Source organism: Ceratosolen solmsi, unplaced genomic scaffold (assembly GCF_000503995.2).
Source record: "Ceratosolen solmsi marchali unplaced genomic scaffold, CerSol_1.0 scaffold47, whole genome shotgun sequence".
NCBI lineage: Eukaryota > Metazoa > Arthropoda > Insecta > Hymenoptera > Agaonidae > Ceratosolen > Ceratosolen solmsi.
The window spans coordinates 5,299,794-5,315,811 of NW_011948419.1; the positions used below are offsets into that span (position 1 = coordinate 5,299,794).

A 16,018-nucleotide genomic window follows, 5' to 3' on the forward strand; every position below is an offset into this window, starting at 1 on the left:
ACAATGTGTTTTAAAGAAGAAAATTATCCTTAATTAAATTAAATATTATTAAATAAATTAAATATTATCCTTCTCGTATAATATATATAAAATTCTTAATGCTCTTGCGAATAAATTTCATTTGCAATTAATAATATTTTAAACGATGAATTTGTTATATGTATGCTACCTCTTCATGTAGCTTATTTTTTTATATTATACTTATTTATCCGAATGCATATTTTATAAAGTCACGTAAATATGATTTGTATTTTCCTATTCAATTTGATATTGAACCGCAATATTCAACAATATGTAATAAACCATTTGCGGAGAATAATAAAAAGTGGATGGAGATAGAAAACAAAATGAAAAAAATAAAACTAAATCTTCTTGTAGTTAAGATTAGAGGAATTAAATTAATGTATAAATTTAAATCCAATACAAATTGTCTTCCACATTAATAGACGGTACCTTAACAATAACATAATTCATAAAAATAATAATTACCTTAAATATCAATAATCTAGTACATTATCTGTATACGATTACAAATGCAATAAGTACTATTTATTGCTAATGTAGTTTATTATTCAATTTTTTAAAAATAGTGAAAAGTGTGTATCAATATATTGCAACTATGAATAGAAAATTTTTAAATAATTAATATTATAATAAATAATTTATAATTTTTTATTTCAGTATACAACATGAAAATGTTTCCTAATTACATATTTATTAAAATTCTTAGTTAAAGTAATGTTAAAATTTATATTTAAAATAAAAAATAGCCTATTTTTATGAATTATAAATATATTTTTGATAAATTCTATTTTTCTATATACGCAAGAATCAAGTACTAAAAAAATTTTGAAAAAAATATGAAATGCTATAATTTATTTTTATATTTTAATGTACGTTTTGCCAATTGATTTTGTTCTCTTTTAAGTCTCATCAAGTGATGTATTATTTACAAGTGCATATAGGCGATTTTGAAACGGAATTTACTAGATAAACTATATTGCCATACATAAATAATTATATTCTATGTATTTTGAATTTTTTTTATCTGTTTATTTGAAAGGCATCTGCATATAATTGATTGACATTTAAAATAATGATTTGTTTAAAATTGTTATAAAATTTGTATAAGCCTTTAAATAATAAGTACTAAAAAGAAATAATATTTTTAAAGAGATTTAATAATTTGATTTATTGAAAGAACATTTATATATATATAATTCTATATATATAAATTCTAAAATCGAAATTTACCGACTTTTTCTAAATTATAATGTATAATTATTTCAATTATAATAATTATTATATATTAAAAATGCATACATTTATTTAAATAAAAATATTTCATTGTTGAAATTTTATGTTATTAAATTTTTATAATTACTTTTTTCACTTTTTTACAATTTTTTACAGTTTTTTAAACCCATTATAAAAATACAGATTACTAAATGTTTGATGGAGCACAAAATTTATGTGTCTAGAAATCGAAGTCCGGCTAATATGAGTGGCAAGTAAAAGCTTGAAAGAGAAAATGGCTTCTTTCCGATTAAGCTTATATTATTCCAACGGTTTGGGTAAAGTCGTTTTCGTAGGATACGTGATTCATAGTTCAGGAGAGAAATGTCCTTTAGTGCTATATAGCATCAAAAGGGATAATCGAATATCAGCTAGGGGAGCTGTAAAAAGAATTCGACTATAACTATAACGGCAAATCGAATGTTTTCTCCACGGCATTGACTGACACGGCATTCAAACGTCGTTTTTGTGAAAAAAGAAGAGTTAACAATAAGGTGCCATACTATAAGTCCAATGATCTTAATGATACCATTAATTATAAATGATCTGATGAAATCAGTTGCAGAATTTCTTATTTTAATTCTATTGTATTTTTATAATTATGTAATATATATATATTAGAATTTCAGAATATACAGAGACAATATTTAGTTAATATTTTTCTACATTTTACAAAAATTACTATAATATCAAAAATAATTTTAATGTAAATTAGGCAGTTAATACATTCTATAGACTATATCAAAAATTGTTAAAAATTTAAATTAATTCATTAGTAAATTTTTTTAATTATTTTAATTAATGAATAAATATTTATGTTTATCAGTTGTTTTATTAGTTTTTTTAATGTCTTGGACTGGTACAAAAGTTATTAACCGAACAAAAAATTATGATAATTTTCTTTTCTAACCTATTTAATGGAAATTGAAAAATAATTTATTAAATGAATATATATTTTTATTAAATATAGTTTGGCTTACAGGTTTTTTTCAGTCTACGATATGATTATAAATATTTTATTCTTTTAATTAATGCATTTTTACAATAAATTTGAAACTGCTTAGTCACTATAATTAATTACATTAATAAAATTATTAATTTTTATATAAGAATATTTTTAATTTTTTAATTTTTTTAATTACTTATAAAAAGATATTATACTCATTTTAATCTTTTGCCATCCTTATTCATGTGTGAATATATGGTATTACTATTTATTTATATTAAATATAATTTGTAAAAAAATGCAGTTTACAAAGTTTAATTCATAATATACAATTTCATTAATTGTAAGGCAATAATACTCTGTAATACGTAAAAAATATATTCGGCTACTCTTATTATGAGATTTTGCCAGTGCCTTCATATTTTTATGCATTTACAATATTTCAAAGATCAGATATAATTTCTTTCGGCTTTGTGAAAAGGATAAAATATATTTGATTTAATTGTATTTGTGATATGATACATAGGATATACCTAAGTGATTTGATAACAGCCATTTTTTAAATTCTATTTATGTAAAAGTTAAAGTTTTCATTAAAAATTTTTATATTAAATAATAATTATAATACCTTATTATATAGTATTTTAATAACGAACTAGGATGCATATTAGTATCGTTTATATTTCAGAATAATATAATCAAAATAAATATAATATAGTGTATATAGCATTACATAATTTATCATAAATTTTGATCGAATCGATAAAAAATTTTAATTATTACATCAAAACTGTTGCATAAGGTAGTAAGGTAGTGATAACACAATAGATTATGAATATTATTATAAATATCATGACCGTTATTAAGTAATGGAAAATAATAGCTACATTTAACCAAAAATCTAGAAAATATAAAAGAAAGTGAACGTGAGACTCAATCGTTAATATTATAAACATTCAGAAAAAATATATATAAGAATAAAAATTATGTGCAATAGCTTAAATGTTTTATCAAATATAAAAATTCTATTATAAAATAGTAAGGCATTAAATATTTTTTAAACATTGTTTATCAGATCATATAATGTTTTAACAATTTCATTTATTATTAAATCGTATGTTATTTAATATTTTTCATATATTCATATATTTTAAATATAAAAATAATTGATCCAATAATATATATATATATATATATAATGCACATAAAACTGCATTTAGAATTTTAATAGACGACTATCAACTTGGAAATTGCCGAATGATGGTTATTGAAAGGTAACTTCGAAATACTTCAAATGAAACAGTTACTCAATAATGATTACATAGAAGGGAGCTCGAAATGAAATGCATCAGCAACCAGAAACAGAGATGGATGTCCAATACGAGATGGATTTCAAGCCGTTATTTACAAATATATTTTTTTCTTTTAAAGATGATATTCTGTTACATGTTTTAAACAAAAAGTTTATATATTCGTCTTAGCCTTACTAAAATCAGAAAAGTAAGGCATCTAGAATTGCAAGGGAATAAAAAATAACTGGAGGATTTGTTATTATGTTTAATGCACATTTATGCAAAAAATAAAAATTGTCAATTACAGCCTTACAAAAATAATATTAAAGCATTTAACAAATTGATGGCTAAAGGATTTTACTGTTAGATAAGCAAAATAAAAATATGGGTAAATTGAACTTTAAGAAAATGATTTTCTTATTTTACACTTAATTTCTGAAATTTAAAAAAATAGCTAGAAATATTTTATAAATAAGTATAACTAAACGTAAAGAATACTTTTGTTAAAAAAATAATAACTAATATTACAAAAAATATTTGTTACATCTTTTTTATATTTTCTGTATTTTTATAAAAATTTTACTTAACAGGTATTAATAAATTAACATACAGTATCATTAGTTTAAATTATAATATATCAAAAAATGTACAGAAATATTACTTGCAATATGTATATAATAATAAATCTTTTAGTGAACTTTAACAGTTGACACACGATCTAAAAGTTGTCCCATATTTCTGTTAAAGAAATGTAAATCATGTAAAAGGAACATATAAATAACTTTTGACAGAGCTGCACAGAGGCAACAATATATGTGACTAAATACATTTTTCTTTCTAATGGCATTCATATATAAAGTCCTACACATTATTCTATGCCTTTGTTCAGAAAATTTATTTCTAAAATACTATGGAGTTAATAAAAAAATTAGTCTTATACACACAGGGATATTCTAAACATATATACACTTATAAATGCGAATATTTAGAAGGTTTTTCCCGTTTATGCTTTTGACAAGATTTTTAAAACTTTAAACAAATATCGTAGATTTATCTATTAAGCTTAATCGTGTAAAGTCAAGAACATTGAAAATACTGGTACTTCACACTGATGTTTATCTATTTATGCATAGCCACTAACGTATAAAATCATGTGTATAGAGATGCTTTATCGCAGAAAAGCAATAATTCCGATACTGAAAGTTCTATTATATTCGACGGTAAAATCTTTTAGGAGTTTATTTCTTAAACCATTTGAATCATATTTATAATATTATATATATGAAATATAAAAGATTTTTAAAAGCGTTTAACATAATTTTGCAATTATTTTATTTTCTTTAATGATGAAAAATAAATGTAAAATAAATGAACTGGAGAATTGTTCAATTCTCATAAAGATATATAACGAAAAAATAAAAAGAAAGTATAATGCTTAATTAATAAAAGCTATATAAAATGGATTAATATTCAGCAATAAATACTGTTCAATAGATTTCCATTTTATATATAAACATTATCCATAATTCAACAATATTCAACTCTATTCAAATTCAATCGAACAATATTCAAATGAACAGTTAGGTATATTAGTTTTTACAAACTTTTAATAATTGAAAATATTTTTAAGTGCTTTAATTGAAAAAAGGTAAATAAAATTATTCTTTTGTATTGATATATTTATATGTTATATATATATTTAAAAAGTATGAAGAGTATGAAAATGAAAAAATCTATTTATTAACTGTTCGATATTTAATCAAAAGAAAATTGAATAATCATACCATAGAGATATATGCAATCATTTTTAAAAACACTATTTATATTAAAACAATATATTTATTTTTATAATAACATTAGTTTTTGTATTAAATAGTTTTTCAATTTACTATGTATAATATTATAAAATTAATTTAATTGATAGTTATCCTTAATTTTTATTACACATAATTTTTGTTAATTAAACATTTTTAATATTTTAAATTCATATTCATTTCGTAAATTAATTGATAGAAAATTAAAAATTAAAAGTTTTCTAAGAGAATTTTTATCTGTAATTCTTAGTTACAAAGTAAATTAAATAAGCATTAAAAAAAATCAAAATTTATCTGAAGATCAGAAAAACTAATTCAATTAATTTTAACAATGAACCAAGTAACTAAAAATAAATTTATCTATTATGATTTTTATGTTTACTTTTTCTTTATCGTTTATTTTTCTTAATTATTATCATGAGATTTTTGTAATTAATTGAAAGTTAGTATTAAAAATAATATAACGAAATAGATTTTAAAATGATAAAATTTTTAAATATTTAAATATTATTTTAATGCAAATAATTGTGTAAAAAATCTTATGGTATTTTATTAGAATATTTTTTCAAATAAAATAAAAAAATTTTTTTACATTGAAACACAAATATTTTTATATCATACAAAAACAATAATATATAAAACACAGTTTAATTTTTAAGCTGAAATGCACCATAAATTTTCTATTCGTTAATTTTTCTTATAAATGGTTTAAATATTAGATAATGTGTATAAAATACTTGTGGTAGAGTATTGCTTAATACAAGTTACATATATTTGAGATAGATTTATAGTAGATTTTTGACGCTTGAAGGGCAGTGATATTTATAGTAATCCTATCACTCTAAATGTTTTCAATATTAATAATTAAATATTAAACGTATATTATTCGGTACTCCTAAAAAGAATCTCGGAGTTAACATACGATATTTATGTATAATACCACGCACTCGTTATTCATAAGTGAATTTAGTTTAACTCGGTAATTTATGAGCCGGGCACACGTGCGTTTCAGCTGTCGTCACCATGGCGGCTGTGAACAAAGAGGAAACAACAAACAACTCACGTAATTGCGCCGAGTTCAAGCGAATACTACTAAAATTCATATATTAAGAGCATTAGTTATGATTTTTGGCAGTTATTTATGTATAGATCAGTATTAATTATCGTAACGTTGGCTACATGAGGAAAATCTTGGTTGAAGATGATATACATGCGTGCGCATCATGCTAAATTCATTTGATACAGAAACGTCGATATTCGTCGATATTTATTTGATGTATGGAAATATTATTACTTGGAGCATGTTAATATACGCTAATTATAAGTTTGACGATAGTAATATAAGGTCGATTTATAAAGAACTAATCTTACTGTGTAATTCAAGTAGCACTTGGATACTAAATAACTGTACTTAATATAAAAATAATCTACTCTTTTAAATAGTCAAAATCATGCTTATCATTCATATACTATATAGAATGACGTTTGGTTTAAATATTATAAACATTAAAAATACCATAATTAATAGCACTTAATAAACTTATAAATAAACATATATATAATAAATATAAACTGGATGTACGAGTTAACCGTTTTACACAAATTGTCTAATTTGAATTTGAGAATGTTCTGTATTCACAAAATATTTATATTTTTACCTGTTATATATTGTTAATTCATATATTTTTACTAACACAATTTTTATACTGTAATTAAATATCATAAATAATAAGAATAAAATTAACAGTGTTTATAAAAATATAAGATAAGAATTTTTGTTATTAAAGGGAGTTATTAATAATATCGAAAATCAAGCTTATAGTCCCTTTCTAATTTATTTATAATTTATAATTTTACAATTTTAAATTAATATGCTACAGTTTCTATGCTCAATTTTTTTCGATCTAATATAATAATACATCAGATCGATAGCAGCATACATATTTTAATTAATATATTATCATTTTTAGAAAATTGAAGGTTATTAAATAATTTTCATCATAATGAATGCATATAGATAAAATGGTAATTGATTCTGTGTATATTTACAAATAATTATTCAATTATAGTTCAACAATACTAAATATTTCAAGTGAAATATTCTCGTATTTATTCGAAATAAAGGATAAATTAAAAACGTACTACAAATAAAATATCAACTGCAAATCCTAATATTACATTTTAATTGATAAACATTGCACATTTACTAAAAAAAAATAAAATTATACATCGGTATAATTATCCATAATATACAGTTAAGTGTAAGTAGAAATTTATTTCTCTCATTTTATCATCTTGTAGCTGAACAATAAGAGAAAAATCCCACATACTGGAAACAATGCCACATCAATTTATATTTTTAAAAGTTTGCGGCAAGCATACGACCAAATAAGAAAGGCGATGACACGCCGAGAATACGAACATGTACAAGCATGTGCGCGCATCGGTATTCTTGTTGACAATAAATCGAGGACGAACTGAACGTTCGTTCATTATAACCGATTGCTGCCTTCAGCTCATGATTTACAGGGCGTAGACCCAAGCAATTACAGTATTAAAAAAAGGTAAGACCGCCTCGTTGATTTCTTACTTAATCACTGCTATCTTGATGCTTCCGTTTACTGGTTAACTTATATCGAAGCCCGTGCATGCATACGTACTTATTAAATTTTAATATCCTTTCACCCAATTAATTATTAAAGAAACAACATACATATTTTGAAAATTGATACATATTCATTTTACTGCTACATAGTTTAGAGTATTATAAATACGACGAATAAAAATAACCTATGACAAAAGAAATTATAAATATTATAAAGTATACATCAGCACAGTTAAAGTATAAAAAGCGGAAAAGTATAAAAAGTATTATTTTATATCTTTAGTAATATTTCACACTTATTTAATTTTATAGTTCTAAAATATCAAATTTGTATTTTACCTACAGTTGTATAAACGTAAGGATATATATTTCTATAAAAAGATTATTATTTACATGTATATATTTCTCTTATATATCTTCAAAATAAATAAATTTAATTAATTTACCCAGAGATAAACTGAACCATAAATTAAATTATAATAAGGAAGGGATCAATAATAAATCCGATCATGCCACTTAACTAACTTTTTATTTATGATAATTGAAGGTTTAAATTTAACAAATACTAAGTTATAAATTGCACTAATAATATATATATATATATATATATATAGAAAATTTGGTATACATAAATAGGTACATTAAGAGTAAATTGAGGTCTTTTTTTAATTTTCTCTCTTTCTCCATTGCATATCTCACACAGATTTTATTTTGAACAAAATATTACTATTTAAGATATTGCATTACAATTCCTAAACAAAGTACGGATCTGAAATTAAAAAAAGGAATAATTAATAATGCATAAGCTTTAAATATATAAAAATATTTTCAATAATTTTACTATTCTAATATTTAATATGTAAAATGCTTAATAAAACAGCATTATATAATACCATAAATTTTATATCTATAATTATTTTTTAATCTTAAATAACAAGAGAATTATTTTATATTACAATATATTAGAAAAAATATTTTTAAAGAATTTGAAAATTATTTTTAATATTTTTCCAGTAATTTAATTAAAATAAAAATACTTAAGTAGATAAAATATAGTATTTTAATACATAAATCTATCTACATAAATAGACATTTTCTGAAATTGTCTTTTTTATTTATAACATTTGAAATCTATTTCATTTCCATAAATATAACAAAAATGTAAAATTCAGTTTAATAAATGAATCAGTATAGAAATATAGAATAGAACACTACAATTGAATTAATGGATTAAATACAGCTACCATTTAATAATCTATTTAACCCATAATTTTAATATTATTTAAACTAATGTTACATAACACACATAATGTCACACTCGGACATTTTACTAGTTTTTTTAGTACTCGTTAATATTTAACAAATCACTATAATGTAATTCAAATGATTGATAATTGCATTTATTTGTACACAGATTTATTACGATAAAATATGTATATAATATATTTTTATAAAAATTTATCATTGAACATTTCTATTAAATTTTGAGCTACGTATATATTTCAACAATATTTTTAATTATATTAAATTATTATAAACATTTTGTAATAAAACATCTCTTTTACTAAAGGTAGTTTGGTGTAAATGAAGTAACTAATAGACAGCAGTGGACATAAATTGCAGTATGCGAATGTTAATAAATAGATTTACAAATCGTAACTATTGAATTTTCTCATACAACAAATAAACCACAGAGGAATCGAACAACTTCAAATGAATATCTCGTAAATTATGAATGAATCGGTTTTAAATCCAGTGCTGAATATAAATACAAAGACACTTTCTGTTAATTCAGATTTGTGTACATACAAGCTTCTATATTTAGTAACTTGTATCAAAACACGTATTTTCTGAAAAATGAATTAAAATGCCCTGCATTTAACTGGTAATTCTCGGTATTTTGAATAATTTTATTGTATAAAAGATTAAACACGTAACAATAATGAATTTCATTATTTTATAAATTTATTTTAATTATTTATAAGCACTGGGAAATACTCATTGAAATATTTTTAATATCATCTATTTAATAATAAAATAAAATTTCATTTGAAGATTAAAATTTTAAAATAATTATTTAATATTTTAAATTGAAAATTAATTCTCGATAAAAAAAAATACAAACATTGTAAGAATTAATTTTCATTAAATTCTAATTAATTAACATTTACAAAATTTCCCTATATAAATACTTTTGTGATTCATGTGATAATAATATTGCTTCATATTAACATCTACAGTTTATGAATCATCTTAAACAAATACTAATATTTATTATTATTTTAATGTTATTTTTTGCATTTTGGTCACAATGCTTTTTAAGAAAAAATTTTAATATTTTGTTACAGTAGATGCGATTCCTAGCTGCCGGCCAGAATGTATATGTATACAAATATGTATATATATATATATATATATATATATATATGTCGGTTACGAATTTGTGTGAAAGGTTATTATTTATTTTTTAAAAATGCATATTTATTGTTTTAAAGTACAAAAAATAATATATGAAAAAATTGATAATTTTGTTGGGTCATTAAATTTTTATCGGTTTATAAAAATTATAATAGAGATTTTAATTTATATGACCCAGAACTCGATATTCTGATTAAATTCTTGTAGATTATTGTTTGTATCAGATTCTGTCAGTTCTATATATTTTATTTTCTAAATAATATAATAAGCAGATATTCTATATTGTTAAATATAATCATTTTGATCAAACGAAAAATATATAATATTTAAATATTATGAAAACCATATCTATCAGAAAAATAAAATAATGTTTAGAACATTTATAAAATAAAGCTATTTATTTTATTTTAGAGTAGAATGTTATTTTAGAATGTGTGCAATTCTATGATGATTCACATTACTGATCGATACAGTACATAAGAATTACGGCTTTAAATTTAAATGGCATAGTAGCATAGTATAAATGCATATTAATATAATTTCGGTTTTCAATATAAATTATATTCTATATATATTCTATATTCAATATAAATTATAAACTATATTCTCTGTTTTAATTTACTTTGGTACTCTATATAAACTTAAAAAACAGAATATATACTTAACAAACATACTATTATCAGTTAAGTAATAATTAATATTAAATCGAAAATGTATTAAATAATTATTAGAAACTTCTATCCAGTATTTTAATGAAAAGAAGTCAGAACAAATTATCGTTATGATAGATGTAACTGATAGTACACATAAATTTTTCATACATTATTTTAAAAACTTCAAAAAGTTTATTATTTAATTTGTAAATAAATGGCCTATTAAAAATATTAACTTAACGCAATATATTCTGTATAAACAGTAAGATGTATTCTTTTCATTTGGTACTATTAGAACTTCTCACTAACGATATTACGAAATAATCTAAATATAGTATAATACTCTAAAGAAGTATTAAAAAATTCAATAATTGTTTCAAATATTCGAAATAACCTAAACAATTATTTTGAAATTGTCATTATCCACAATTTAAATGTTTGTGCATACAAAATGATGTTATATTAAATGAGCATGGAATTGGATTGAAAGTAAATCAAACATTATAGAAGCTATAGAATTAGATAATCATTATTTTTAAATTACACATAATATAATGTATTAGCGTAAATGGCTATGCTTCTAAATAAAATATTTAATAGTATCGATATATAAAAATTATGAAAAATGATAAAGGAATTTTAGTATAGAAACAACTCATAAATTATTAATTAATAATTATTATTATGAAACTATTTATTAAAATATACCTATTGAATATAATTAACAACTATATTAAGACTATTAAATATAAATTATATAGGAATATTATATTTCAATGAGCAGAATATTCGAATTTTAATTAATACATTATTTAAATAACCTTTTAGTATATTTCTATTCTAATACACTTTCAATGTATTTACAGACGGAGCAATTTACTGTATTGTGGCTGTTATTTGCTGTAATTGTTGTTGGAAATACAGCGGTACTTGTCGGATTATTATTTGGAAAAAGGAGAAAGTCCCGTATGAATTTTTTCATCAAGCAATTGGCTTTTGCAGGTAAGGTTGTAATTACTATAAAAATGTTATTAATTTGAAAAAAAAATTAAAGTAAAATTCTTTTAATTTTATATTTTGAGGTATACAAATTTATACGAATATACTTGAAAGATTAATTAACATTCCGTAAAGAATAAAAGTCTTCATGAGATCTACACGTATATATATTATTATTTAAATAGGATTTTATCGTATGTATACAGTTTCTTTAATTGCTGAAAGCTAGGTGTTATTAATTATGGGCACCTACTTTTCTATTTATCGATACATAAAAATCTGAAGGTGGAAACTTATAAAAATGTACTTGTGTCTTAAGAATTACTGTGAAATGCATTTTCATAAATAAATTGATTAACCTATATTTTATTAATTGAATTTTTAATCATAACATATACAATGATTGTCTAAAAATTTCACATGTATATTGTGTAAGGGAAATAATTCTTTGAAAATTTAATATGGAACTATAAGTTTTTCTATTAAAAAGTATATTAAAGTTCGGCGGATGTATTAAAAGATCTGAATTATGAGTATTGAATTATGAATCAATGATTTATAATTGAAGTTTAAAAGGTAATCGTTACTTACTATCAAATAATACTTTTTCCATATTAAAAAAAAAATATTTTGCGAAATTTTGAAAAGACATTATTTTATAAATTGTTTCTTAAAAATTCATTATATTTATTTTTGTTTTAGTAGTTTGTAATTTTTTAAATACAAATTTTTATTTTTTATCAATTTTATTTCAAATATATTAATCGGAAAATTAATTATTAGAACATAAATATTTATCTACTAAACCAATTAACCAAATGTAGTAAAGCTAATTTTATTTCAGTAGACTATAAAAAGTCTTTTAAAATTTCATGCATTAAATTATATATTCAATAGGAATATAATATATGCCTCTAATAGTTATTTTTCTATCATCTTAGATTCTGTATACAAAGTGTATTTATATTTATTTTTAAAGAATAGAAAAAAGTTTAGAATTTTATTATTCTATTCCTAAATTCAAATAATATATTTTATTTATAATAATACTTTATATAAATAAGAATTTTTATAGAAATTTATACAAGTTATCATTCATTTTAATACTTTTATTTTTATTTTTATCTTTATAGTATATATAATACTTCTATCCTTATTAATTTCGAATTTCGAAAAATTCTATTCTTATTAATTTCGATAAAAGCCTAAACGGTTTATATCATTAAAGAAATCGTCAAATCGTAGTATTACGAACATCTTTGTATTTATTCATTAAATGTTTTCCTTGTTATTTTCAAAAATCTTGCCCATAAAAAATTTTAATTGATAAAAAATAAAAAATGTCAGTTACTTTCAATAACTTTTGAAATACAATATTACAGTTAAATTTTTTTAAATATATTACAAATTTGTTTTGAGTCAAACTATATGTAGTATCGTCTAGAATTTTAAATACATACATTTATTCTAAATTTATATTGTTATAATATATATAAACTAATAAACTTAAAATAATTTGAAAGAAAAAATATAATTATTTAATAATTATGATAGTGTTAAAAAATAAAAATTGCAATTCAATAATATTATTATCTAAAAGCCGTATTATATTAAATCAAAACAAAATTGCAATTCAAAAAATATTCATTCCAATTGATAATAAATGAAAAAAGTAGTATTTAATATTATTGTCCGGTTTTTACCTTAATTATTTGAATCTTTCTTTTCTGACAAGCATTTTCTTTAAATATTTTATATTTCAATTTTGTATATTTTATATACCAACATAAGAATTCATTTTAATCTCTATTATTTAAACATTATTATTTTCATAACAATATAATATATATTATTTTAAAACTTTTTAAATTATTGAATTTTTTTAACATATAAACTTTTATATTTCTATTATTATTGTATTTATACTTTTTTACTAAATATGTAATTCATTAGAATAATGAAATGTTATTGCAATGTACTTTATTTTCGAATTCTTGAAAATATATTACAGAAAAAACTACTAGGTTATTTCCATTACTTAACTATGATTTGTTTCAGTTCTTTTAATTCATCTTAATTTATAAATTTATAATATAACATAACGAAATTTCCATAGCTGAAATTTAAAAATACTAATAATTTTATTGTTTTATTAGTTGTCTGACTTTCTTTTTAACTTTTCCTATTACAACGTTAACTTTTTAATGCTATTTCATCTTCCATATGTAAGTTGAAAATTTTAATTTCACAGTGTTATTTACTGTATTACCCATAATTCTCTACAAACCATTGTTGAGTATTTTCTGTGAACTTACTTTGCAGCTTCATTGACTCTTTTTATTAATGTTTATAAGTAATGCTTCTAGTTCGTTGCAATTTCTAGCTGACTTTAACTCATATAGTACTAAAAGTCGATTAAAAATTCAACTTAGAACCGATCTCCTTTTGTTCCGTGAATAAAATGTATCTACAAATCAGAACTCATATTAAATTTACTTATTTTTAACTATTTTAAATATTATGATTTATTATCACCTGAATAATATTGTAAATTATTCAGGTGATAATAAATTCAAGTTTATACTTTCTTATATTCTAATTAATCTTAATTGAAAATAAAAAGAAATATACTGCAGACAAAACCAAAATTAAAAAGTTGAACAATACTTGGAACATTTGTATGTACTCCACATTATCCATTAAAGAAAAGTAACTATTTTCTGGATACATTCACAATTTCACATATTTCCAATACAAAAATGGCGCAGCATAATTACAAATCTATTGATCTAGAAGTTAAATTTAATTAGTTAGATTTCTAAATCACCTCTCTACACATATTATTCCTTTATAAGTACAGTTTTAATTTATCTATTAACCTATATACTAACTATATAAGAAAGTCCAATTATTGATTAATTGTAAAAGATATTTATAGATATATAAGATAATATCATACACACAAATAAGCATATGTACAAAAAAATTTATAAATTTTTGTGTCAATTTATCCAATTAAAAAAGATATCTTATATATCTAAAAAATATCTCTTTTCATAGAAACAATAATTTTGTTTCCGATTTTTTCATATAATACAGGAACCATATTATAATTTTTAATGGCATAATATAATCCCATAATATCATCAGATAGATATATTTTTAATAAATAAAACGTAAATTATAATATATTTATTTACAAATACAAGCTTTCAAATTTCAAAATTTTAAATTTTACTTCTTAAATACTAATATTTATATATTTAAATTGATAATAAAATTGATTGATAATTATTATAAGCAGTTCAAATTATAAAATTATTAAATTATATATATATAATCTTTCTGCGACTATTTTAGTTATTTTATTATTAATTTAATTTAACTATATAACTATTATAATTTGATTAAATAATTTTTTATAATACAAATAATGACAAATAACTTCATTATTAATATGATTAGTATTTTTATTTTTATATTTCTTAAATTTGTATAGACTTATATATTTAATTTATGATGTAAGTATGTACTTTATATCATAATTGGTTTAAGATAATTAGGTTTTTATTTCAAATGAATTTATTGAGATGGCTTATCTACTATTACCAACACTAGATCATAGCAAAGATCAGGGTATTTTTCCAATTCTTATTTCATTCTACTCTTCATCTTATTTCCTCTCTACCTGACCATTGTTCCATTATCGTTAAATATATATGTAAGAATATATATAAAGAGAAGAATATGGTATATAATGCAATCATTGTAAATTTGTAATAAATTTGAAATAAATTCCTTATAAGGAGGTGTAATATGTGTATCAAATAGTAAAGTGAAATAGTGGATATTATTTCCTAATTTATCGCTATCATCTCTGTGAATAATGACCGAAGTATTTTTAAAGCTTTTATGAAATAATAGAAAATAAAAATAGAGCCTATAAATTTTTTTGGAATTTGATGAGTTTAGTTTAAATATTAGCTTATAAAATT

General features: G+C 20.8%; 1 protein-coding gene across 1 annotated transcript in view; it reads left to right on the plus strand.

The window, feature by feature from the left end:
• The window catches only part of CCAP-R (Crustacean cardioactive peptide receptor), a 61,271-nt gene that overhangs the window by 19,699 nt on the left and 25,554 nt on the right, over positions 1-16,018 (plus strand). The window contains exon 2 of the mRNA XM_011497810.1: positions 11,891-12,026. Within this exon, the coding sequence (XP_011496112.1) occupies positions 11,891-12,026 (136 nt within the window). The remainder of the gene's footprint in view (positions 1-11,890; positions 12,027-16,018) is intronic.